The sequence below is a fragment of the Trichomonas vaginalis genome, chromosome V, assembly GCF_026262505.1.
Source record: "Trichomonas vaginalis G3 chromosome V, whole genome shotgun sequence".
In the NCBI taxonomy this organism is placed as follows: domain Eukaryota; phylum Parabasalia; order Trichomonadida; family Trichomonadidae; genus Trichomonas; species Trichomonas vaginalis.
This window is the reverse complement of record NC_067207.1, coordinates 17,633,594-17,659,993: the sequence shown is the minus strand read 5'-3', so window position 1 is coordinate 17,659,993 and position 26,400 is coordinate 17,633,594. Positions and strand designations below refer to the sequence as shown.

General features: G+C 32.5%; 6 protein-coding genes, 1 non-coding gene and 2 pseudogenes across 9 annotated transcripts, besides 5 other annotated features; 5 read left to right on the top strand and 4 right to left on the bottom strand.

The window, feature by feature from the left end:
- Positions 1-24: 24 nt before the first annotated feature.
- Positions 25-3,984, bottom strand: TVAGG3_0355460 (calcium-dependent cysteine-type endopeptidase protein; the record flags this gene model as incomplete). The annotated part of the gene is made up of 1 exon (XM_001311045.1): positions 25-3,984. One exon carries the CDS (start codon positions 3,982-3,984, stop codon positions 25-27), a length of 3,960 nt encoding a protein of 1,319 aa, XP_001311046.1.
- Positions 3,985-4,301: 317 nt separating this feature from the next.
- TVAGG3_0355450 lies at positions 4,302-4,384 on the top strand. Its single transcript has one exon. It is a non-coding gene; the product is annotated as a tRNA-Tyr (tRNA).
- A 157-nt stretch (positions 4,385-4,541) lies between these two features.
- On the bottom strand, positions 4,542-5,148 carry TVAGG3_0355440 (S-adenosyl-L-methionine-dependent methyltransferases family; the record flags this gene model as incomplete). The annotated part of the gene is made up of 1 exon (XM_001311044.1): positions 4,542-5,129. One exon carries the CDS (start codon positions 5,127-5,129, stop codon positions 4,542-4,544), a length of 588 nt encoding a protein of 195 aa, XP_001311045.1.
- A 690-nt stretch (positions 5,149-5,838) lies between these two features.
- Positions 5,839-6,044: a mobile genetic element.
- Positions 6,045-6,198: 154 nt separating this feature from the next.
- On the bottom strand, positions 6,199-6,420 carry TVAGG3_0355420 (uncharacterized protein; the record flags this gene model as incomplete). Its single annotated transcript, XM_051231270.1, has 1 exon — positions 6,199-6,420. The coding sequence occupies one exon, from the start codon at positions 6,418-6,420 to the stop codon at positions 6,199-6,201; it is 222 nt and encodes a 73-aa protein (XP_051101000.1).
- Positions 6,421-6,670: 250 nt separating this feature from the next.
- Positions 6,671-8,258: a mobile genetic element.
- Positions 8,259-8,640: 382 nt separating this feature from the next.
- On the top strand, positions 8,641-9,110 carry TVAGG3_0355400 (phage tail repeat-like family; the record flags this gene model as incomplete). Its single annotated transcript, XM_051231269.1, has 1 exon — positions 8,641-9,110. A coding segment is annotated over one exon (470 nt), but the record flags the coding sequence as incomplete, so codon positions are not given.
- Positions 9,111-9,978: 868 nt separating this feature from the next.
- Positions 9,979-10,220, top strand: TVAGG3_0355390 (annotated as a pseudogene). The gene has a single exon. A coding segment is annotated over exon 1 (242 nt).
- A 1,304-nt stretch (positions 10,221-11,524) lies between these two features.
- Positions 11,525-19,714: a mobile genetic element.
- TVAGG3_0355380 (uncharacterized protein) lies at positions 13,710-14,111 on the top strand (the record flags this gene model as incomplete). The annotated part of the gene is made up of 1 exon (XM_051231268.1): positions 13,710-14,111. One exon carries the CDS (start codon positions 13,710-13,712, stop codon positions 14,109-14,111), a length of 402 nt encoding a protein of 133 aa, XP_051100998.1.
- Positions 14,130-14,285, top strand: TVAGG3_0355370 (uncharacterized protein; the record flags this gene model as incomplete). Its single annotated transcript, XM_051231267.1, has 1 exon — positions 14,130-14,285. One exon carries the CDS (start codon positions 14,130-14,132, stop codon positions 14,283-14,285), a length of 156 nt encoding a protein of 51 aa, XP_051100997.1.
- On the bottom strand, positions 16,098-16,487 carry TVAGG3_0355360 (annotated as a pseudogene). The gene has a single exon. A coding segment is annotated over exon 1 (390 nt).
- A 3,468-nt stretch (positions 19,715-23,182) lies between the features above and the next one.
- Positions 23,183-24,770: a mobile genetic element.
- Positions 24,771-25,492: 722 nt separating this feature from the next.
- Positions 25,493-25,612: a mobile genetic element.
- Between the last annotated feature and the right edge of the window lie 788 nt (positions 25,613-26,400).

Here is a 26,400-nt window from a genome sequence, read left to right as displayed (position 1 = left end):
CAAACAAAACAATATAATTATATATTAAAAGTTCATTGATGTACTGATCTCATGAGGTGGCATTTCTTCTTCCATTTGCATTGGCTCAAGCTCAATTAGACAGTCGGACCAAATGTGGAATATGAACTTTGACTCATTTTCATCTGCATCTCTTGTTAATGCCAATGTCCATGGTTTTTGTGTGTCTTCGATGCTCCAATCAAAACTTTCCATTGGCCAATTTCCTGGACAGAAATCCGAGCGATTCTTTATTCCACTCCACATTCTATCAATGAATTTTCCGCCATTGTAACACATAACAGCTCTAATTTTTGTGTTTGCTCCTGTTCTTTCTAGTAGACAATGAAGAATTGTTGGAGATCTCACTCTCAACAAATAGTTTTGAACGTGTGTCAAGTCTGGGCTTTCTTTCGAATAAGGATTTGCTCCGTCATATTTGTTCTTGCAAAATGATGAAGAAAGCTTGATATAAAACTTATCTTTCATTTTATCTAATACATACAAAGTTCTAAAATTAAGCAAGAAATCTTTGAAATTCATCCAGAACTCTCCATCATCTTTATTTTCTTGCTTCAATTCTCTTGTTATATCTTTATGTAGATCCCAGAGATTTGATGTATCACTCCAATCCCCATTCCATTCTCCTTCTCCCCATGGATTTCTCAGTTTAATTAATTTGAAATTTTGTATTTCTACAACATCAAGAATTGTATAAGCATGGCCTAAAATAACACCATGTTCATTTTTATCAGTATCAGATCCAGAATTAGATCCACAACATAAATAACCTCCTGTTTCTTTTATCTTTATCATTTTCTTCCATAAGTTTCCATTGACAATTTCTTCTTTAACTTTATCATCCTCGAAAATAAACTGAAATGGCTGACCGAAATCAAACAAAAACAAAGCTCTGTGACATTGCCCGCCATCAATTGCAGTATAAGAACCATTCAGTTTCGCCCAACTTTTCAATTCTGAGAAACTGCAGCCAAAAGGATAAAAGTTTTTGTCTTCGTATTTGTTGTTGAAAAGCGATTTCAATATTTGACCATACTCATTTGATAAGTTCTTAAGAACTTCATCTTGTACAATCTGCCTTTTTTCATCTTGTTTTTCAACAAAATTTTCATATTTTGTCACTTTTTGTTTGTTTGGTTTTTCAAAATTTTCAATTGCTTTGTAAATATTAAATAGAGAAACTCTTTCTTTCAAAGAATATTTCTTTTCTAAGTCTAAATATTTCCATGATGTTCCATTCTTTGCAAGATAATTCTTAATACTATCTATAATGACATTAAAGTTCACTTCACCTGTAATATATAACTGACCACGTAAAATTGAAGCAAAAAGTGACTTTGAATTTGAAATTTCAGTTCTTCTATCAACGTAATTCATAAAACTTTCATAATCTGAAATCTCCATTTCTTCCATTTCGCTGCCAAAATTAACAGAAACAGTTTTAATTGTCTTGCCAATGCAATAATTAATATTTTTCTCATCTAAAACTTCAAGAGCTTGAATTGCACCACAATCAAAATCTGTCAAATTCACAAAAACAATGAAAGTAAATAAAGAATAAGCAGCTACTTGAGCAAGAATTCCAAACCATGGGTAAATGAAGAAAACACTTGAGAATACTCCCCATATCCAAGCAGCAGCAAAACTAATGGAGAAAAACAATCCGAAAAATGGTAAATTTTTGACTTCACCTCCCTTCAATTTTCTGACAGGGAAATAAATGTTTGTAAATATAATTCTTCCTGCTTTCTCAGAACTCATTGTGGAAATCAATAAATAACAAAATGAAGTAATAAAAAGTGTCATACAAATTGATGTCAAACTGATAAAAGTGGATTTTGCCACATAAATAAAACAAAACAAATCTAAAATTTCTAAAACAACTAAAACTGCTAAAACAATTATTTTTGAATACTTGTAAACTATGTCAGAATTTTGTTTGACAAAAAAGTAAACTGTTGATAAAAATACCAGAACAGAGAAGAAGAACAAAATACAACTAGAAAGAGGATAAAAAATAAATAAAATAACCGCTAAAACCGTTATTATTCCTGCTGGAATTGCAATGAAGTATAAATTGATTTTCTCAATGACTAAACCTTTCCTTGTAACTAAAACTGCTTGCCAAATAATCGAACAAACCCATAGAATTAGAATAAAAACCGACAAACCGATTAAAACAGTTTTATACTCTAAACACGAGAAAATTAAGAAAGAAATCCAACTTATTATCGATGCCATTCTCCAGAACCATTCATAAGACTTATTTTCCTCTGAATTTTCTTCTCTGCTTTCTATAAAATAGGAATAAAACGATAAAAGTGACATCAAAAGTGACAAAACATAACAACCTCCAAATTTTGTTTCACCAAGAAAAGGGAGAACAATCAAACAAATCATAGAAGCCAAAATAGACAAAATCAACAAACCATAAATATAATGGCCGAAAATCAATCCTCTAAATGTATCATTTCTTATATGAACATTTAATATTCTTCTGGAAACTAAATATCCAGAAAGAATCGAATAAAGAGAAGCACCATAAACACCAAGATCACCACTACGAAAGTCAACAGCAAACATAAAACCAATCCATACAATAACATCACAAACAATTTCAATAAGAGGGGGAATTGAACTCAAATCTGCAATTTCAAAATTATTCGAATCAATTTGCCATAAAGAAATTGTAAAACTTGTTGCAATTGTCAATATTATAAAACCAATCAGCATATGTCGTTGAGAAATCGTATAATTTGCTGTTATTCCTATCTCTTCCATGTCACTAAGATCTAATGCATCTAATTCACATATCAAAGCTACTAAATAAACAATAAAAATTAAAGATGAAATTATTAATTCTGTTGTTGACACGTGATTGACATCTGTGTTCATATTATCAATTGTGTTCCTTACATCTTCATCAATATTTTCCATTCCTTCGAATTCATTATCAATTTTTGTAAATTTATTAAATATCCAAATTAAAATTCGAGTTAAATAGAATGTTCCAACGAAAAAGAAGATCAGTCCATGACCAGCCATCCAAAATCTAGAAGAAAATGAGATTGCGACCGCTTTGATAGCGAATCCAATTAATAATAAAATAATATTATTGAGATTTGATATAGAAAATGTGATTGTTAGTATAATAGAAGCATCTACAATGAATGAACCAACAGATGTCGCTATTGTTGCTGACTTTTGTGTTGCTGTTTTATCCCAATAAAAATAAAATAACAAAGAACAAGCGGCAGACACGGCCAATGATATTCCCATGCCAAGATATTTCATTAGTCCTGTAGAATACTTGCCTCCTTCTATCCAATTTTCGTAGTTTTTCTGTGAAATATCATTTATAAAAGTTTTAATCGAATCTTCTGATTTTGTCATCTCCATCATTTCATTTAACTTGAACTTTTCGCGAGTATAGCATTGATAGAAGCCGTAGAAGACTAAAATTGGCCAAATTATCAAATATCCACCTGCCATCCATGATTTTTCGCTAATCATGAATGCGTCAACGAATGTTAATGCAATTAGTAGTATACCAGCGCAACCAATTGTAATTTTGACCGATTTTGAAATCTTAAAACCGTTATTTTCGAAATTTAGGAAACCTAATAGAAGAATTAGTAAAGCAGGAGGTGCAATGATTAAGTCAATTCCAAGTACTGGATAATCAATTGATAAAAAAGTGTTAATTCCCCAGCCAATGCATAATAAAAAAGGTAGCGCATAAACGAACCACCATATGTATTCTACTATGCTTACTTTGAAGTCGGTAACTTCTGTTTCGAGAAAATTAGCTATGGCGTACTTTCGGAGTAAAATAGGTCTCCATTTGAAGAATTTTTGCAGAATAATGGCCCAAACTATGACAACTACAAGAAACGGAATTCCCCACTGCAAACATATTGTTCCAAATGTTTGCCGAGGGAAATCTTGTATTGAAATTGATGCCATTTAGTGAAAAAAGTGACAATAAGATATTTAAATAATTCCTTTAAAAATATTACTTATGAAAGTATGATTAAGATTATGAAAATTTTTGTCAAATTAAGAAAGGCTGGGCGGTTAAGAATTGAAAAAATCCTTACATTTGAGTTTTTGAAAGAAAACAATAGATTGTAAGAATGGATAACCTTGGTTCATATATTTCAAGAAATTGCAATTGCCATTAGTTTTAATTACAAGGATTAAGGAGTATCTATTCATTTAGATGTTGGGAAGAAATATCTCCTCAAACTATCAAAAGACTAGTAATTTTAAAGAAAATGTAACCGACCATAGCTCAGTTGGAAGAGCATGGGACTGTAGAATTGTGGTTATCCCGGGGTCACTGGTTCGAATCCGGTTGGTCGGATTACTTTTTAAAAAATTCAATATCACTCAAGTTATTCCTCATTGAATATTTATATTTTTATTAATTCGGAAGTTTCTCGGTGCTCATTTTCTCAGTAACCTTAGGTGCTATTCCTTATCGAGTTATTTATTCTGATAAATTAACCAATCATGAAAAATTAAATTTTGGCTATCATTATAAAGAGATCATGTGGGGTACCGTGAATATCTATCTGACCGAAATTCTCCCATTCAGCTGATTTGAATCCGTTATTTAAGAATTCTTGGCAGAATTTTTCTGGAACAAAACCACGATGAGGAACATTTGGACGAGGTATTCCATCGTCAATAATTTCTAGTACAATAACATTTGCGTTTTCATTTAAATGACTGGGGAGAATTTTAATAACTGAAAGATAGTCATCAATGTGATGAAAAGATAATGAAGCAATAGCCAAATCAAATTTTTCTCCGTGGTATTGTTCAATTGGCTGATCAAAATATTCATAGTTTGTGGTTTTAAGTTCTGTCATAATATCGCAAACAGATTTCTTTGATTTTTCAGTTACGTCTAAAAATGTAACTGTCTTTACTTCATTTATAATGCTTGATCCTGTGCAACCAAGGCCACATCCCAAATCAAGTACATGAATATCCTTTGAAAGAACTGCTTTAGATCTTAATACTCCGATAAACTTCTCTGTTCTTAAGATTGTAGGCTCCGGTACTTCAAATTTCTTAAAAACTTGATCGATTTGGTTTGCCATATAAAAAATTATTTTTAAAATTCTATTAATTTAATGAATTTTGGGCATACTCTAGCAGGTTTTTCATTAATCATTGTTAATATAAAAGGCTCAAATTTTACAACCTTGACTGACCTGCCGACGTTGGATAAAACCGATTTTCATTTTTTTTGAGCAAATTATATTAGTTAAAGTCCAAATTAGTAAAATGCTGAATCCCAATTTTTCTTTTAAATTTTCACCGGGTTTGAATATATTCAAAATTCATTGCTGAAATTTAATTTAATGTTTCTATATAATAGATTTATTTTTTAATTTTTAAACTCTTGAATTCAAAAGATTTTGCGCAATTTCAATTTTTCAATTTAACGTATCGTCATTGTTTTTTGGTATTGTCTTTGTTTATATATACTGAACTGAAATACTTTATTTTGATATCTTCGGAGATAATTCTGAGGCTCAGAAAACAAATATTGTCATGGTCAAGAATAATGAATACCTCCAAGTGCTATTCAAAGTTATTGACGATGATGGGAATGGCTTCCTTGATAAGGATGAAGTTAAAGATTTCTTCAAACAGCTCGGCTGTAGTGATTATTACTCAAATACTTTTGCACAGCTTTTTGTTGGAATAATTGGAGGAGCTGATAATAAAATATCAAATGCAGAGCTAACGTTTGCATTTAGGAACGCAGAGAGTTGGGAAATTAAACAAATCCATAATAGAGAGGTTATCGATTTTGTAATTTAATCGTCGTCGTTATCGATTTTGTAATTTAATTGTTATTGTTTTTTCTAAACGTGCATTTTTACATTAAAAGCAATGCAACTCCAAAATTAATTGGTATTTAGACTTTAATTAGGTGCAGACAAACGAAATGCAGTCCAAATATTTTGGTGATATATGAATTACATAAATTTAGGGAAATTGAAATTATATCTTTTTAAATTTTTAGGAAAACAGATTTATAGAATTGTTTAAGTCATCAAAATAATGCAGACTTAGGTCAAATTTTCCAAATTTAATCATTTGCAAGACTTTCAAGCGACTTCAAAATGTCGAAATATAAGTCCAAAAATAAAATTACGATTACAGTCTATCCTCAATTATTATCACGCTAATTATTGAGTGACCCATGCGTTCGTCTTCTTCTTGTGTATCGTATGCCATAAAGAGCGCAACGTCACCGTCACCGCTGAAAACTTGAAATCTACATGCATCATTACCAGGTTTGCATTTATATTTATGGCCGAAGACTAAGTCATCAAAATCATTGTAGTCTGTGTAGGCCAAAAGGAACTGCCAAAGCATGTATATTAATCAATTTAAAATGCTTCTAAAAATTCTTTGAATTTTTTTGAACTTTACATTTTAATTAACCAATTTTACAGGTATAATATAATGTATCGTAAAAGGATATGATAATCCTGCTGTAGACATCTGATCAAAGAATATACAATGAGTTATCTTTGGAATAAATGGCAATAAATACAAATTTTACGCTGTAATAACTTTTCAATCATTTGAATGGTATTCAATGGCGATTCTGGATGAGTTAAGCAAAAGGTACATTCACTATTTTTGACAAAATTTTAAATTTTCATGGGGTTGTAAATCTTATAATAACTAGATGAATAAGGAATGAATCCCAGTATAATGTGCATCATTATATTAAACACTATATGTAAGGCTAATGATTCTATTAACACTTATGAAGATCTATAGTATTTGAGCAGATAAATTTGATAATTTCCAAAACTCTTATATTTCAAAATTAAAGTGTGCGAATGCATTTAAATGAGAGCAAAAAGATATTGATGCTGTTAAAACTAGGTGTTAATTTGCAATTATTTCGCATCACAAGAACTACCCAGTAAATTCGGCTATCTTTCTTTGCAATTATTCTCCATTATACATATAATATAATGGTTAGGGTTTGAAGAAAAGTTACTAGAGAATTATTGACTTTTGAAATAATGCAGAATTTTACTTGAAGAAATCATTAATTTATGAGTTCCAAATTGCTAAGCATGACGAAGGATCATTAAATTTGCTACAATTAAATACACTTATTGCAGAATTAAGATTTTTGAAATTAAAAGTTTGAAATATTGCCTTTTTGAATAAAAATTTAAATTTTATTATATAATCATGATAATATCTTATAGAAATTAAAAGAAAATATTTTAAACCATTCAAATATTTTGAATGTCTTATCAATTTAAAATATTAAAAGATAGCTTGATTTTATCATCATTAGTTGTTATCAAAGTTTTCTTCTTTTGATGAACAACAGTAAATGATTTGTTAATTGCTTGTCTTCCTTTTTCGCAGCAAAATCGAAAGTTATGATGATAATCTTGCTGTCAATTTTGAAACTCTCTGATTTACAAGTAAGCATTCCTTTGGAAAAGCAGTCCTATTCTGTTTTCAAGATATTTTAAAGCCTCCATTTCATACAATGCGCAGATCTATTCGAAATTGCAAGAACTCTCAAGAAAAATGCAGCAGCAAAGAAGATTCCATAGTTTCTAGCATCAAAAATTTACAACCTTAATACAACAGTTAAAGAGAAGCTCGAAAAGAAAATATTTAACCATAAAGCTGGAAACCATTCGATATCTACTATTGGATCTAATAAAAAGTTAATTATAACATATTTAACATGCTATTTGTTGACTTTGTTCCATTATATTACCATATATATCTTTTTGAAATCTAAAATATTTTTATGATTTTAACCATGTGTTGTTGAAACCATATATCAATCTTAGCTAAAGTATGGTTTATGAGTCTGTCACCATCTAACGTATGAATTTTCAAAAATGTCAAATATGTTCATTTTTTCTGTAGATTCAGCCATAATTTCACGTTGTTATACTATTCAACTATTATTTAATATTTTTATCAATTTAAATATATGATGAGATGCTTAGTTCTCCTGGAAATCGATTTTTAATCGGAATTTTAACTTTCCAAAAAAATTCAAAAATAAAAATCCCTCTCAATTTTCTAAGTTTTATAACTCGCCAAATCTCTAGCCAAATTTTTTTGGCCCGTATAAATATTGTTAGGCACTATATAGGGATGCTATTTATCCTATTTTCATCCCATTTTACTGTTATCGCCTAGTGAATGTACCTTTGTTAAGCATCGTAATTATATTGCTTATAAAAGTAATATAATAACTATTTAAAAAAAAAAAAAAAAAAAAGGTATTGGGGCTTCCAGGGCTGCGCCCCTCTAGCCCCTGAAGATGTTTAGTATAACAAGTAAGGGTCTATCGTCGCTACGTCACCAGGTCCCTCGGTCCCTCGGTCCCTCGGTTAAACCAACTTCTCTGAAAAAATGAGACAACATGACATTTTGACAACAGTCCAGGAAGTCTTAACAAGATAGAATATGAGAGAGGTCCTATAAACCGGAGAAAGTGTCATATAAACATCTGTCAAAAACCTTAACCGAGTAGTTTTCATGTTTTGTCACTTTTCTGTCACTTTTCAGGGAAAAAACATTTTTATTAAATATAAAATGAATTTTACAAAACCACCGCTACCCTTCTTTGGAAATAAGAGTAGATGTAAAGATATTCTATTGAGAGAACTTAAGAAACTACCGAATGGTCTAACATTTGTAGATTTGTTCGGTGGAAGTTTCTATATATCTCATTTGTGCCATACTGTATTTCCTGACTCAAAGATTATATGCAATGACTTCGACAACTATATGAACCGTCTCAAACATATACCAGACACAAACAAAATATTGAGTGAGTTGAAAGAAAAGATACCTATAGGTAAGATGGAACGTATACCATTAGATAAGAAAAATACTGTCAGAGAGGTTTTGAAAAAAGCAGAGTATATTGACTGGGATAGTATATCTTCTAGACTATTATATAGTGGTGCTATAAGAGTTCATGACATTGAAACACTTATGTCAAAAGTTTTATATCTTAACTATACAAAGGTTTTCAAAGAGAACATAGAAAAATATACTGAGGGTATAGAGTTTGTGAGATGTCGTTGGACAGAGTTGTATGAAAAATATAAAAACAAGGAAAATGTTTTCTTTATAGTGGACCCGCCGTTCTATAACACATGGGATTTTCAATACCAAGTAGACTGGACTTTGAGAGACTCTTTAGAAACTTTAGACGTTTTACATAACCATCCATGCTTTTACTTTACATCCGATAAAAGTGGTTTGGAAAGTGTTATGAGATGGTTAGAGGACATACATGACTATGAGTTTAGATATGACAAGATAGAATATGAGAGAGGTCCTATAAACTGGAGAAAGTGTCACAACAAAGAAATTTTATTGGTAAGTAAATGTGGTTTGAAATAGGACTACTTGTTTTAGGTTTTTTCCATTGTGTCATTTACTTATTTGACGTGGCAGAAAGATATAGAGAATATGAAGATGAACCAATGCCAGCAAATGTTCAGTATATGTACTCGTAAGAGATATTTTTATCTAATATTAAATGGACGCACAGAACTTAGCGAATGCACAGCAACCTGGACAACCAAACCCAGAGAATATTCCAAATGAAGTTAGAATACAAACTGCAATGGCAAACTATGGTCAAGTGCCAACAGATGTACAAATGCAAACTGCCATGTCAAATGACGCTGCGTTAGGCTTACCACCATGGTATGCAAATATGAGATGGAAAGAGTTTTATACAAACCCCGAAGTGGGATATAAACAACTCTATGCAGATGACGCGAACACAGGAGTTGACCCGGAATATGTTCTACCAGAGGAGAAACACAGAATGTATGAGCTCCAGTTAAAGAATGCTATGGAACTCAACAGAAACGTAAGAGACTAGGCGGACATTAGATTTTTACATATAGTAAAATGGGTTTCTTCAGTAGTATTGGAAACTTCTTCAGAAGAGTTGGAAGAGGTATATGGAATGGAATAAAAACCGTAGGAAGAGGAATTTGGAACGGAGTCAAAAATATTGTAAAAGAGTAGGTCAGTTCGTTGGTATTATACCTAAAGACCCTGAACCAGAAGAACAAGCTCCTGTTATACAACAGCCTGAACCTGCACCACAGTCAAGTTGGCAACCAAATCCAACACCTCAACCGTATTAAAATATATTTTTTACCGTTCGATAGTAGTTGTATATGAGACTAAGTTCTAAGTAAAACGCATGGTATAATGGAACTATTCTCTTCTTTCCATCTGTTGTAAACCATACTTGAAAGTCTGAAATACTTCCACTCGGTGGTTCATATAGCTTTGTAGGTTTTTCGTAAAAGTCATTTGCCAAGCATAAAAAAGAGTTTTGGGCGCCAGAAAATGAAGCATGAACTATAATAGCATCTGAGTCGAAAAACATTTTCATATGTTCCATTAGGGTTTCGACTTCATAAAAGTTCGGGTGTACTGGATATTCTGCAGGCTGATTTAACATCCTCAAAAAATCTATACCATGCCAAGTTGTTATATTTTGTAGAAATATAACGTCTTCTCCAAGGTCTTCTATTCTATTGATTTTAACAGTTGCATTTTTCCTGTCATATATAAAATCGAGATGGTACTCTCCTTCGTCAATGTTGTACTGTTTTGCATATTCGAGATAGATATCGTTTATTTTTTCTTGAAAAGCTTGAAGAGTTGTTTCTAAGTTTACAAGCAAAATTCACTTGTAAAAGTTTCCCTGTTCAAATTTCTCATACGTACGTTTTTCTTTGTTATAGTATCGAATTTCAAAAGCGACCGTAAATGGGAAACCATGTATGGCTTCTGAAATGAACTTCATTCTACGAAAGCCAATAGCTTTTGTGACGGATGGGTCTCTTAACCATCTTAACGGGTAGTCAAAACGATAGCCTTCATGTTTTACGGTCTCTGTCTCAAACTTTTGACCGACATTAGTAAAAAGTTCATCTAATGGTTTAGTTGTAGCAACTCTTGAATTTTCTTTTTCTATTGAAAGCATATTTTATCTATAATAAAAATGTCAAATGAAACAGCGTCTATGAGAGAAATACAACACAACCGACAACTCATTATGCAAGCTCTAAATAAGAACACAACAAACTTTTCAAACTATTCTAAGATATCTGAGTCATTGAAAGGGGGTGACTTAAAACTGACATTAAACCCAATGACAGATGAGTTTCTGTTTCAAGACAGTAAGAACCATACTGTCTGTGTAAATCCAACAAAAGGAACTTTAAACGAGAAACCTATAAAAGAACTTCTTTTGAAAGCAGATGTTGACAACAAAGCTGACAAAGAGTATGTCATTGAAAAAGTTCAAGAAGAACATGACAGAGCAGATGCAACATATGCAACAAAAGAACATACTCATCCTGAACTAGCAGACAAAACATATGTTGACAATAAAATGTCAAGTGAAGTGACAAGAGCTGAAAACGAATATTCTAAAAAGACTCATATACATACCATTGCAAATATTACAAACTTACAAGAAACCTTAAACAGGAAAAGTGACGTTGGACATATACATACCATTGCAAATATTACAAACTTACAAGAAACCTTAAACAAGAAAAGTGACGTTGGACATACACATACCATTGCAAATATTACAAACTTACAAGAAACCTTAAAAGGAAAAGTGACGTTGGACATACACATATCCATTGCAAAATATTACAAACTTACAAGAAACCTTAAACAGGAAAAGTGACGTTGGACATACACATACCATTGCAAATATTACAAACTTACAAGAAACCTTAAACAAGAAAGTGACGTTGGACATACACATACCATGCAAATATTACAAACTTACAAGAAACCTTAAACAGGAAAAGTGACGTTGGACATACACATACATCTTCTGAAATAACAGACTTAAACGTTAGCCTTGAAAAGAAGGCAGATAAGAACCATACACACGATTTCTTCGCAACTGTTGGTATAGAAAATATTGCAGGAACGGTTGAAGAACCTGATGGAACTGGTGGGATGCATTGTATTGGAAACCTCCTAACTTTCCACAAGGTTTAACATCGGAGGATGACATAACGACGATGAAATACACTAGATGTAGAAATGTCTATGTCATGGAGGATGAAAACAAAGTTAAATTCACTGCTCAAGATTTATATGATAAAAAGCTGACAAAACATATGTTAAATGAGTTAGATAAAAAAGCTGACAAAACAGAGTTACTGACAAAACAGAGCTTCAAACGTTAAAGACAGAAATACTTCAAACACTATATCCTATAGGTTCTATTTACACGTCAATGAACTCTACCAGACCAGAAGTAGTACTTGGTTCGGAACTTGGACTCAAATAGTCGACAGGTTTTTGTATTGTGCAAACTCTTCAAAGGAAACAGGTGGAAGTAAAACGATTTCAGGTGAAATTACCTGCGCACAGTCACTACATAGATTTAAGTACATCTGAAGCAGGTTGGCATAAGCATAGATTTTGGGATTGGTCAGGAATGAAAAAAGGTAAAGGATATGATGTTAAAGACGACGTTAAGTTTGCTATAAATTGTTACTGGAGTAACACTAGGGAGAGGAAACCATACACATCGCGTTTCAGGGTATACGCAAACAACGGGACAAAGTAAAGACTACATGCCACCTTACATGACAGTTTACGCATGGTATAGAAATGCTTAGTCGTCATTTTCAACTTCTTTAGCATATTCGTCAGGAGTTGTCTTATATTTGTTAGGAACTGTCTTTGAAAGTATACCACCTTGAACTTTGACAAGTTTGAAACGAGGTCTGACAATAGTAGTTTTATCTTCTGCTTGCAGTCTGTACATTTTGCCATGTTTGCCTAAAACTTCATAATATTCTCTTGTATACTTTCTTCTATTTTTACGAACACGAATGTGAGTACCTGTCGAGTTCCCATTGTTGTCATAGTCAATAGTATTTTCATATGGGTCGCGTTTAGGTATTTCTATTTTTACTTTGTCACCTTTCTTAAGTTTGAAGCCTGGCATTCTTTCTTGTTTGTCTCTTTTGACTAAACTATTAAATATATAGTCTTTCTCTAAGTCAGGGTTGTTTTTCATTTCTTCGGGGGAGTGGTTTCCCAAACCTTTTTGTTTACGGCTATTGTAAATATTTAAAACTTGTCTCATCTTTGCCATGGAGAAGTGTCTATATTGTCGTCATATGACATTTCATCTACCTCACCACCTTGTGGTTGATTTAAGTCTCTTAAGATTTTTATACAACTGTCAATGACACCAAGAGCAGAATGGTTTTGGTCGACAATGAAATATTGGTTTACATTTTTTGAACGCAGATAGTTTTTAATATCGTCTGATTTGAAAGAACTTTCACAGTCAGATGTCAGTTTTGTTGGATGGTATTTGTCAACGAATATTGTCAAAGCAGTTTTCACATCTAAAATATTTTTGGACCATAATGGTATGGCTTCACAGTATCTTGTGTTTTGACCACAAATATTAGCCAGTATGGTGGTCCATCTTCTCTATACCTCGGAATGTTTTCCAAGATATCCATAAACCAAGCATTTGGTGTTGAACTAAAGATTTTTACCATGAGTGCTTTCTTTGTTGCTTAGAAACATACGGGTCCTTGTTTGAATTCGTCATTTTTAACCCATAAGAAATGGGTTTATTTGGCGCATTAGCAGGAGTCGCATCTAGATTTTTACCCGCAGTGGGAACACTAGCCAGAGGTGCATTTGGAATTGGAAGGAAGATTTTGAGTACATTAGGTATACTGAAAGAGAAAGCACAACCTATTATACAAACTGTACAGAAAGGTTGGGAGGTAGCACGAGATGCAGCAAATCTTATTCCAAATCCTGAAACAAGAGGAAAAGTTCAAGGATGGATGGACAATGTAGGAAGACAAGCAGGAAACTACTATAACAAAGCAAATGACTACTATAACCAAGCAGGGCACTATATGGACCAAGGTGAAAGATTCTTTAACAGAGGATATAACCATGCACAACAGTGGGTAAACAACAACCAACCTCAACCGCCTCAAACGTGGGGAATGTAAATTTTTTACTGAGATGAAATGAACAATACAGCATTGAGACAAATGGGCTCAAGATGGATTTGTCGGCTTCCAGCAGTTACACAACCACGTGTTTGTCAAGTTCTTCCTATACCTCAGGAAGTTTTAGACCGACTTAAAAAACCTAAACAACCAGTTGAAAACAAACCAAACTAAAATTTTTTACTGAGATGAAATGACCGAAGAAGTTGAAACGGTAGATTTGACACCACAAACAAAAAGTTCAGAACCATTGTCAAAACCTGTCAAAGAACTTACAGATGAAGAGAAAAATTCAATAATAGAAAGTGCCAGGTCTGGAAATACAAACCTAACTACAAAGTCACTTTTCATAAAAATGGAACGGCAAGTATCTCAAAAAAGAAACAGACTCCCGTTTTGACATTTCTCATGAGTGAGTATAGTTCTGCCGAACCATTGGAAGAGAAGAAGTACCCTTGCTGGCAAAAGACAAAAATAGTTGCCTTAGTTGTCATTGCAACTGTACTCGTATTGAATTCATTGTACTTCTCTTCACGTACATAAACTCAGCAATGGTATTTGCTTAAGAAGCTCACCATCTTACTAAGACTAAACACTTAGATTTTTCAAGCTTGACTTTTTACAATTTGAACTTTGTTTGCGTAGATATGAATTCTGAAAAGATGTATGAGTCTTGTATGACTTTGTACTTCTCCCATAGTTCATGTCTGTCAAACTTACCTGCCATGGACCTTTTCATAAGTTCCATGAAATCGTCTTCGACAATCCGGGAAAAGTATAATGTCAGTAAGTACTCTTTACATCCTTACTTAAACTCTTTGCTGTCTGTACACATATTACGACTGAGATGTTAAAGTGTCTGAGCTTCTTAAGAATTCGACACATATCTTGTTCTCTGTTCTTTAACAAAGGATGAGAAGCAAAGTCATCAAAGATAAGAAGACATCTATGAGGGTAAGTCTTCCAATCGTAAGATTGCAATTTCTTCGAAATGTATTCTATCTCTTTCTGTTTGTTTCTGAATGTTTTCTTCTCTAATATTCTCTGCATTTCCTCATTTGGGTCTTTAAAACTTAGAATTTATATACTCATTTATAGCATTAACTCTCAAAACTCTTCTTTGGTACTTCTTTATCCAATCCAACAACTCAGAGTCTTTATATACATACTAACTTAGACTTCTTTATAATATCTTTGAACGAATTGACGGTTTGGTCAAATTGACCAGAAGTTCTACAAATAACAACTAACTCATAGAATGGGTTCTTCTCATTCTATCTTTGTTGTTGTGCAGCCATTTTAAGATAAGTGAAAGTCTTACCCGACCCAGGTGGTGCAATTAGACCTGTTATACCATTCTGAGCAAATAAGAACTTGTCATGTATAGGCTTTTCTGAGCATTTTCTAACTTCCTCTTGTTCTTGTTTAAAACATTCTCAAATTTCTTGTCAATGTCAGCAAACTTTTTTTCTAACATATTTTTAGAAAATTAAAATTTTTATCTTTTAGAAAATGTCTAGCGATTTCGCTATCTATATTCGAGACAAGCTTTTCGACAGCAAAACATCTGTCGACCATAAAATCTTACATAGTGAAAACAAGAAAGGTGATTTGTTCTAAAGTTCTGTTTTCTGGGAATATGACAAGAACCATAAAACATTAAGCAGAGCAGTCTTAAAATTTGTCAATGACAGACTTTTTGACAGAGATGACGCCTCTTGGAAAGATGAAGTCAACAAAACTCTTAGAATGCAAAGAAGACACATGCGCTGTTCTTGAAGATGAAATAGAAAACAGAATAGAAGAGCTATTAAAGGACAAAGAACTTTTACATAAAATGGTTCGGAGAAATTTGACATAACTCCACCAGAGAAGAAGAAGAGAGAAAGAAAAGAAAAGAAAAGAAAAGAAAGTAGAAGAAGAGAAGAAAGAACTGAACCAGTTCCAGAGAAAAAGAAATTTGACATGTAAAAATAAATTTTATTTTTAGAACATTTCTGGGTCAATGTCAATGTTCTCTTCCTCTTTAGGGGCAAACACTGGCTTAGACTCTAAAATCTTTTTACCCAATTTACCTTGAACTTCAACTATCTTAGACTCATAATATTCATAGTCGTCTGCTTTCTTTGGTTCATAAGGTATAACAAGTTTGTATGCTTTACCTTCTTCGAGTTTTGAGAACTTTCTGTCAAAATTTTTTTCTTGACTGTCAACATACCGTCAATGTATAATCTTCAAAAGTTGCACCACTTTTCTAACAACAGCAAACTTAACTGGTGCAATGTTCCAAATTTTGTCAAATGTAGACTTTTCAAAATTGTAGAAGTAAACATTCAAATATGCGAATGGAGCTAACTTATCTTTGACTTCTGTCATGTACTTATTTACTGGATGATGATTTTGCCATCTTTTCTATCGGATAAAAAAGATTTTTTTTTAAATTTACTCAGAAAATTTTTCTTTGTATATACACCATTCTGAACATCTAAAAGACTTTTGACATTTGCCAAGAATGTCGTTAAGAGCTGCCATATAACCATATTCTTGACAATATGTTTATACGAATCGTACAATGACCTTTCATCTAAACACTCAAAGTCAGTTTCATCTATGAACAGTTCATATACACTCTTGTTTGCTTCTAACAATGTTTGTCTCTCTTCGGTATGTGAATTTGTCTTGGATTGAACTTTGAAATATCTAATGTCATAAAATATGAGAACAAGTGGTTGTAAAGTCAGATGTCGTTTCTTTTTTGAGATTACTTGCCGTTCCAATTTTTATGAAAAGCTGACTTTGTAGTTAGGGTTTGTATTTCCAGACCTGGCACTTTCTATTATTGAATTTTTCTCTTCATCTGTAAGTTCTTTGACAGGTTTTGACAATGGTTCTGAACTTTTTGTTTGTGGTGTCAAATTCTACCGTTTCATCAACTTCTTCGGTCATTTCATCTCAGTAAAAAATTTTAGTTTGGTTTGTTTTCAACTGGTTGTTTAAGGTTTTTTTAAGTCGGTCTAAAACTTCCTGAGGTATAGAAGAACTTGACAAACCACGTGTGGTGTAACTGCTGGAAGCCGCAAATCCATCTTGAGCCCATTTGTCTAATGCTGTATTGTTTCATTTCATCTCAGTAAAAAATTTACATTCCCACGTTTGAGGCGGTTGAGGTTGGTTGTTGTTTAACCCACTGTTGTGCATGGTTATATCCTCTGTTAAAGAATCTTTCACCCTTGGTCCATATAGTGCCCTGCTGGTTATAGTAGTCATTTGCTTTGTTATAGTAGTTTCCTGCTTGTCTTCCTACATTGTCCATCCATCCTTGAACTTTTCCTCTTGTTTCCAGGATTTGAAATAAGATTTGTGCATCTCGTGCTACCTCCAACCTTTTCTGTACAGTTTGTATAAATAGGTTGTGCTTTCTCTTTCAGTATACCTAATGTACTCAAAATCTTCTTCCAATTCCAAATGCACCTCTGGCTAGTGTTCCCACTGCGGGTAAAAATCTAGATGCGACCTCCTGCTAATGCGCCAAATAAACCCATTTCTTATGGGTTTAAAATGACGAATTCAAACAAGGACCCGTATGTTTTAAGCAACAAAGAAAGGCACTCATGGTAAAAATCTTTAGTTCAAACACCAAATGCTTGGTTTTATGGATATCTTGGAAAACATTCCGAGTATAGAGAAGATGGACCACCATACTGGCTAATATTTGGTTGGTCAAAACACAAGATACTGTGAAGCCATACCATTATGGTCCAAAAATATTTTAGATGTGAAAAACTGCTTTGACAATATTCGTTGACAAATACCATCCAACAAACTGACATCTGACTGTGAAAGTTCTTTCAAATCAGACGATATTAAAAACTATCTGCGTTCAAAAAAATGTAAACCAATATTTCATTGTCGACAAAACCATTCCTGCTCTTGGTGTCATTGACAGTTGTATAAAATCTTAAGAGACTTAAATCAACCCACAGGTGGTGAGGTAGATGAAATGTCATATGACGACAAATATAGACATTTCTCATGGCAAAGATGAGACAGTTTTAAATATTTACAATAGCCGTAAACAAAAAAGGTTGGGAAACCACTCCCCCGAAGAAATGAAAAACAACCCTGACTTAGAGAAAGACTATATATTTAATAGTTTAGTCAAAAGAGACAAACAAGAAAGAATGCCAGGCTTCAAACTAAGAAAGGTGAACAAAGTAAAAATAGAAATACCTAAAACGCGACCCATATGAAAATACTATTGACTATGACAACAATGGGAACTCGACAGGTACTCACCTTCGTGTTCGTAAAAATAGAAGAAAGTATACAAGAGAATATTATGAAGTTTTTAGGCAAACATGGCAAAATGTACAGACTGCAAGCAGAAGATAAAACTACTATTGTCAGACCTCGTTTCAAACTTGTCAAAGTTTCAAGGTGGTATACTTCAAAGACAGTTCCTAACAAATATAAAGACAACTCCTGACGAATATGCTAAAGAAGTTGAAAATGAGACTAAGCATTTCTATACCATGCGTAAACTGTCATGTAAGGTGGCATGTAGTCTTTACTTTGTCCCGTTGTTTGAGTATACCCTGAAACGCGATGTGTATGGCTTCCTCCTACTCTCAGTGTTACTCCAGTAACAAATTTATAGCAAACTTAACGTCCTCTTTAACATCATATCCTTTACCTTTTGTCATTCCTGACCATCCCAAAATCTATGACTATGCAAACCTGCTTCAGATGTACTTAAATTTATGTAGTGACTGTGGCGCAGGTAAATTTGCACCTGAAATCGTTTTACTTCCACCTGTTTCCTTTGAAGAGTTTGCACAATACAAAAACCTGTCGACTATTTGAGTCCAAAGTTCCAAAACCAAGTACTACTTCTGGTCTGGTAGAGTTCATTGACGTATAAATAGAACCTATAGGATATAGTGTTTGAAGTATTTCTGTCTTTAACGTTTTGAAGCTCTGTTTTGTCAGCTTTTTTATCTAACTCATCGTTAACATATGTTTTGTCAGCTTTTTTATCTAACTCATCGTTTAACATATGTTTTGTCAGCTTTTTTATCATATAAATCTTGGCAGTGAATTTAACTTTGGTTTTTCATCCTCCTGACATAGACATTTCTACATCTAAGTGTATTTCATCGTCGTTATGTCTCCTCCGATTGTTAACCTTGGTGGAAAGTTAGGAGGTTCCAATACAATGCATCCCACCAGTTCCATCAGGTTCTTCAACCGTTCCTGGCAATATTTTCTATACCAACAGTTGCGAAGAAATCGTGTTGTATTGGTTCTTATCTGCCTTCTTTTCAAGGCTAACGTTTAAGTCTGTTATTTCAGAAGATGTATGTGTATGTCCAACGTCACTTTTCCTGTTTAAGGTTTCTTGTAAGTTTGTAATATTTGCAATGGTATGTGTATGTCCAACGTCACTTTCTTGTTTAAGGTTTCTTGTAAGTTTGTAATATTTGCAATGGTATGTGTAATGTCCAACGTCCACTTTTCCTGTTTAAGGTTTCTTGTAAGTTTGTAATATTTGCAATGGTATGTGTATGTCCAACGTCACTTTTCCTGTTTAAGGTTTCTTGTAAGTTGTAATATTTGCAATGGTATGGTGTATGTCCAACGTCATTTTCTGTTTTAAGGTTTCTTGTAAGTTTGTAATATTTGCAATGCGTATGTATATGTCCAACGTCACTTTTCCTGTTTAAGGTTTCTTGTAAGTTTTGTAATATTTGCAATGTATGTATATGAGTCTTTTTAGAATATTCGTTTTCAGCTCTTGTCACTTCACTTGACATTTTATTGTCAACATAATGTTTTGTCTGTAGTTCAGGATGAGTATGTTCTTTTGTTGCATATGTTGCATCTGCTCTGTCATGTTCTTCTTGAACTTTTTCAATGACATACTCTTTGTCAGCTTTGTTGTCAAACATCTGCTTTCAAAAGAAGTTTCTTTTATAGGTTTCTCGTTTAAAGTTCCTTTTGTTGGATTTACACAGACAGTATGGTTCTTACTGTCTTGAAACAGAAACTCATCTGTCATTGGGTTAATGTCAGTTTTAAGTCACCCCCTTTCAATGACTCCAGATATCTTAGAATAGTTTTGAAAAGTTTGTTGTGTTCTTATTTAGAGCTTGCATAATGAGTTGTCGGTTGTGTTGTATTTCTCTCATAGACGCTGTTTCATTGACATTTTTATTATAGATAAAATATGCTTTCAATAGAAAAAGAAAATTCAAGAGTTGCTACAACTAAAACCATTAGATGAACTTTTTACTAATGTTCGGTCAAAAGTTTGAGACAGAGACCGTAAAAACATGAAGGCTATCGTTTTGACTACCCGTTAAGATGGTTAAGAGACCCATCCGTCACAAAAGCTATTGGCTTTCGTAGAATGAAAGTTCATTTCAGAAGCCATACCATGGTTTCCCATTTACGGTCGTCTTTTGAAATTCGATACTATAACAAAGAAAACGTATCGTATGAGAAATTTGAACAGGGAAAACTTTACAAGTGAATTTGCTTGTAAACTTAGAAACAACTCTTCAAGCTTTTCAAGAAAAAATAAACGATATTCTATCTCGAATATGCAAAACAGTACAACATTGACGAAGGAGAGTACCATCTCGATATTAATATATGACAGGAAAAATGCAACTGTTAAATCAATAGAATAGAAGACCTTGGGAGAAGACGTTTTATATTTCTACAAAATATAAACACTTGGCATGTATGATTTTTGAGGATGTTAAATCAGCCTGCAAATATCCAGTACATCCCGAACTTTTATGAAGTCGAAAACCCTAATGGAACATATGAAAATGTTTTTCGACTCAGATGCTATTATAGTTCATGCTTCATTTTCTGGCGCCCAAAACTCTTTTTTATGCTTGGCAAATGACTTTTACGAAAAACCTACAAAGCTATATGAACCACCGAGTGGAAGTATTTCAGACTTTCAAAGTATGGTTTACAACAGATGGAAAGAAGAGAAATAGTTCCATTATACCATGCGTTTTTACTTAGAACTAGTCTCATATACACAACTACTATCGAACGGTAAAAATAATTTTAATACGGTTGAGGTGTTGGATTTGGTGCCAACTTGACTGTGGTGCAGGTTCAGGCTGTTGTATAACAGGAGCTTGTTCTTCTGGTTCAGGGTCTTTAGGTTATAATCCAACGAACTGACTACCTTTTACCAATATTTTTGACTCCGTTCCAAATTCCTCTTCCTACGGTTTTTATTCCATTTCCATATACCTCTTCCAACTCTTCTGAAGAAGTTTCCCAATACTACTGAAGAAACCCCATTTTACTATATGTAAAAAATCTAATGTCCCGCCTAGTCTCTTACGTTTCCTGTTTGAGTTCCATAGCATTTCTTTAACTTGGAGCTCATACATTCTGTTTTCTCCTCTGGTAGAAAAACATATTCCGGGTCAACTCCTGTGTTCGCGTCATCTGCATAGAGTTGTTTATACCCACTTCGGGGGTTTGTGGATTAAAACTCTTTTCCATCTCATATTTGCATACCATGGTGGTAAGCCTAACGCAGCGTCATTTTGACATGGCAGTTTGCATTTGTACATCTGTTGGCACTTGACCATAGTTTGCCATTGCAGTTTGTATTCTAACTTCATTTGGAATATTCTCTGGGTTTGGTTGTCCAGGTTGCTGTGCATGCTAAGTTCTGTGCGTCCATTTAATATTAGATAAAAATATCTCTTACGAGTACATATACTGAACATTTTGCTGGCATTGGTTCATCTCATATTCTCTATACTTTCTGCCGTCAAATAAGTAAATGACACAATGGAAAAACCTAAAACAAGTAGTCCTTTTTCAAACCACGATTTACTTACCAATAAAATTTTCTTTGTTGTGACACTTTTCTCCAGTTTATTAGGACCTCTCTCATATTCTATCTTGTCCATATCTAAAACTCATAGTCATGTATGTCCTCTAACCATCTCATTAACACTTTCCAAACCACTTTTATCGGATGTAAAGTAAAAGCATGGATGGTTATGTAAAACGTCTAAAGTTTCTAAAGAGTCTCTCAAAGTCCAGTCTACTTGGTATTGAAAAATCCCATGTGTTATAGAACGGCGGTCCACTATAAGAAAACATTTCCTTGTTTTATATTTTTCATACAACTCTGTCCAACGACATCTCACAACTCTATTACCCTCAGTATATTTTTCTATGTTCTTTTGAAAACCTTTGTATAGTTAAGATATAAAACTTTTGACATAAGTGTTTCAATGTCATGAACTCTTAATAGCACCAACTATATAAATAGTCTAGAAGATATACTATCCCAGTCAATATACTCTGCTTTTTTCAAAACTCCTCTGACAGTATTTTTCTTATCTAATGGTATAACGTTCCATCTTAGCCTATAGGTATCTTTTCTTTCACTCCACTCAATATTTTGTTTGTGTCTGTAATATGTTTGAGACGGTTCATATAGTTGTCGAAGTCATTGCTAATAATCTTTGAGTCAGGAAAATCAGTATGGCACAAATGAGAATTATATGAAACTTCCACGAACAAATCTCACAAATGTTAGACCATTCGGTAGTTTTCTAAGTTCTCCTCATAGAATAATCTTTACATCTACTCTTATTTCCAAAGAAGGGTAGCGGTGGTTTTGTAAAATTCATTTTATATTTAATAAAAATGTTTTTTCCCTGAAAGTGACAGAAAAGGACAAAAATGGAAAAAACTACTCGGTTAAGGTTTTTGACAGATGTTTATATGACACTTTCTCCGGTTTATAGAACCTCTCTCATTCTATTCTTGTTAAGACTTCCTGGACTGTTGTCCAAAATGTCATGTTGTCTCATTTTTTCAGAGAAGTTGGTTTAACCGAGGGACCGAGGGACCGAGGGACCTGGTGACGTAGGCGACGATAGACCCTTACTTGTTATACTAAACATCTTCAGGGGCTAGAGGGGCGCAGCCCTGGAAGCCCCAATACCTTTTTTTTTTTTTTTTTTTTAAATAGTTTATTATATTACTTTTTATAAGCAATATATTACGATGCTTAAAACAAAGGTACATTCACTTAGGCGATAACAGTAAAATGGGATGAAAAATAGGATCATAATAGCATCCCTATATAGTGCCTAACAATATTTATACGCGCCAAAAAATTTGGCTAGAGATTTGGCGAGTTATAAAACTTAGAAAATTGAGAGGGATTTTTATTTTTGAATTTTTTTGGGAAAGTTAAAATTCCGATTAAAAATCGATTTCCAGGAGAACTAAGCATCTCATCATATATTTAAATTGATATAAAATATTAAATAATAGTTGAATAGTATAACAACGTGAAATTATGGCTGAATCTACAGAAAAAATGAACATATTTGACATTTTTTGAAAATTCATACGTTAGATGGTGACAGACTCATAAACCATACTTTAGCTAAGATTGATATTGGTTTCAAAAACACATGGTTAAAATCATAAAAATATTTTATGATTTCAAAAAGATATATATGGTAATATAATGGAACAAAGTCAAACAAAATAGCATGTTAAATATGTTATAATTAACTTTTTATTAGATCCAATAGTAGATATCGAATGGTTTCCAGCTTTAATGGTTAAATATTTTCTTTTCGAGCTTCTCTTTAACTGTTGTATTAAGGTTGTAAATTTTTGATGCTAGAAACTATGGAATCTTCTTTGCTGCTGCATTTTTCTTGAGAGTTCTTGCAATTTCGAATAGATCTGCGCATTGTATGAAATGGAGGCTTTAAAATATCTTGAAAACGAGAATAGGACTGCTTTTCCAAAGGATGGCTTACTTGTAAATCAGAGAGTTTCAAAATTGACAGCAAGATTATCATCATAACTTTTCATTTTTGCTGCGAAAAAGGAAGACAGCAATTACAAATCATTTACTGTTGTTCATCAAAAGAAGAAAACTTTGATAACAACTAATGATTGATAAAATCAAGCTATCTTTTAATATTTTAAATTAAAGACATTCAAAATATTTGAATGGTTTAAAATATTTTCTTTTAATTTCTATAAGATATTATCATATAATATAATAAAATTTAAATTTTTATTCAAAAAGGCAATATTTCAACTTTAATTTCAAAATTCTTAATTCTGCAATAAGTGTATTAATTGTAGCAAATTTAATGATCCTTCGTCATGCTTAGCAATTGGAACTCATAAATTAATGATTTCTTCAAGTAAAATTCTGCAGTTATTCAAAAGTCAATAATTCTCTAGTAACTTTTCTTCAAACCCTAACCATTATATTATATGTATAATGGAGAATAATTGCAAGAAAGATAGCCGAATTTACTGGTAGTTCTTGTGATGCGAAATAATTGCAAATTAACACCTAGTTTTAACAGCATCAATATCTTTTTGCTCCATTTAATGCATTCGCCACTTTAATTTTGAATATATAAGAGTTTTTGGAATTATCAAATTTATTCTGCTCAAATACTATAGATCTTCATAAGTGTTAATAGAATCATTAGCCTTACATATAGTGTTTAATATAATGATGCACATTATAACTGGGATTCATTCCTTATTCATCTAGTTATTATAAGATTTACAACCCCATGAAAATTTAAAATTTTGTCAAAAATAGTGAATGTACCTTTTGCTTAACTCATCACAGAATCGCCATTGAATACCATTCAAATGATTGAAAAGTTATTACAAGCGTAAAATTTGTATTTATTGCCATTTTATTCCAAAGATAACTCATTGTATATTCTTTGATCAGATGTCTACAGCAGGATTATCATATCCTTTTACGATACATTATATTATACCTGTAAAATTGGTTAATTAAAATGTAAAGTTCAAAAAAATTCAAAGAATTTTTAGAACAATTTTAAATTGATTAATATACATGCTTTGGCAGTTCCTTTTGGCCTACACAGACTACAATGATTTTGATGACTTAGTCTTCGGCCATAAATATAATGCAAACCTGGTAATGATGCATGTAGATTTCAAGTTTTCAAGCGGTGACGGTGACGTTGCGCTCTTTATGGCATACGATACACAAGAAGAAAGACGAACGCATGGGTCACTCAATAATTAGCGTAATAATAATTGAGGATAGACTGTAATCGTAATTTTATTTTTGGACTTATAGTTTCGACATTTTGAAGTCGCTTGAAAGTCTTGCAAAATGATTAAATTTGGAAAATTTGACCTAAGTCTGCATTATTTTGATGACTTAAACAATTCTATAAAATCTGTTTTCCTAAAATTTAAAAAGATATAATTTCAATTTCCCTAAATTTATGTTAATTTCATATATCACCAAAATATTTGGACTGGCATTTGTTTTTGTCTGCACCTAATTAAAGTCCTAAATACCAATTAATTTTGGAGTTGCATTGCTTTTAATGTAAAAATGCACGTTTAGAAAAACAATAACAATTAAATTACAAAATCGATAACGACGACGATTAAATTACAAAATCGATAACCTCTCTATTATGGATTTGTTTATTTCCCAACTCTCTGCGTTCCTAAATGCAAACGTTAGCTCTGCATTTGATATTTTATTATCAGCTCCTCCAATTATTCCAACAAAAAGCTGGTGCAAAAGTATTTGAGTAATAATCACTACAGCCGAGCTGTTTTGAAGAAATCTTTAACTTCATCCTTATCAAGAAGCATTCCCTTCATCCGTCAATAACTTTGAATAGCACTTGGAGGTATTCATTATTCTTGACCATGACAATATTTGTTTCTGAGCCTCAGAATTAATCTCCGAAGATATCAAAATAAAGTATTTCAGTTCAGTATATTATAAACAAAAGACAATACCAAAAAAATGACGATAACGTTTAAATTGAAAATTGAAATTGCGCAAAATCTTTGAATTCAGAGTTTAAAAATTAAAAAAATAAATCTATTATATAGAAACATTAAATTAAATTTTCAGCAATGAATTTGAATATAATTCAAAACCGGTGAAAATTTTAAAAAAAAATTGGGATTCAGCATTTTACTAATTTGGACTTTAACTATATAATTTGCTCAAAAAAAAATGAAAATCGGTTTATCCAACGTCGGCAGGTCAGTCAAGGTTTGTAAAATTTGAGCCTTTTATATTAACAATGATTAATGAAAAACCTGCTAGAGTATGCCCAAAATTAAAATTAATAGAATTTTAAAAATAATTTTTTAATATGGCAAACCAAATCGATCAAGGTTTTTTAAGAGAAATTTGAAGTACCGGAGCCTACAATCTTAAGAACAGAGAAGTTTA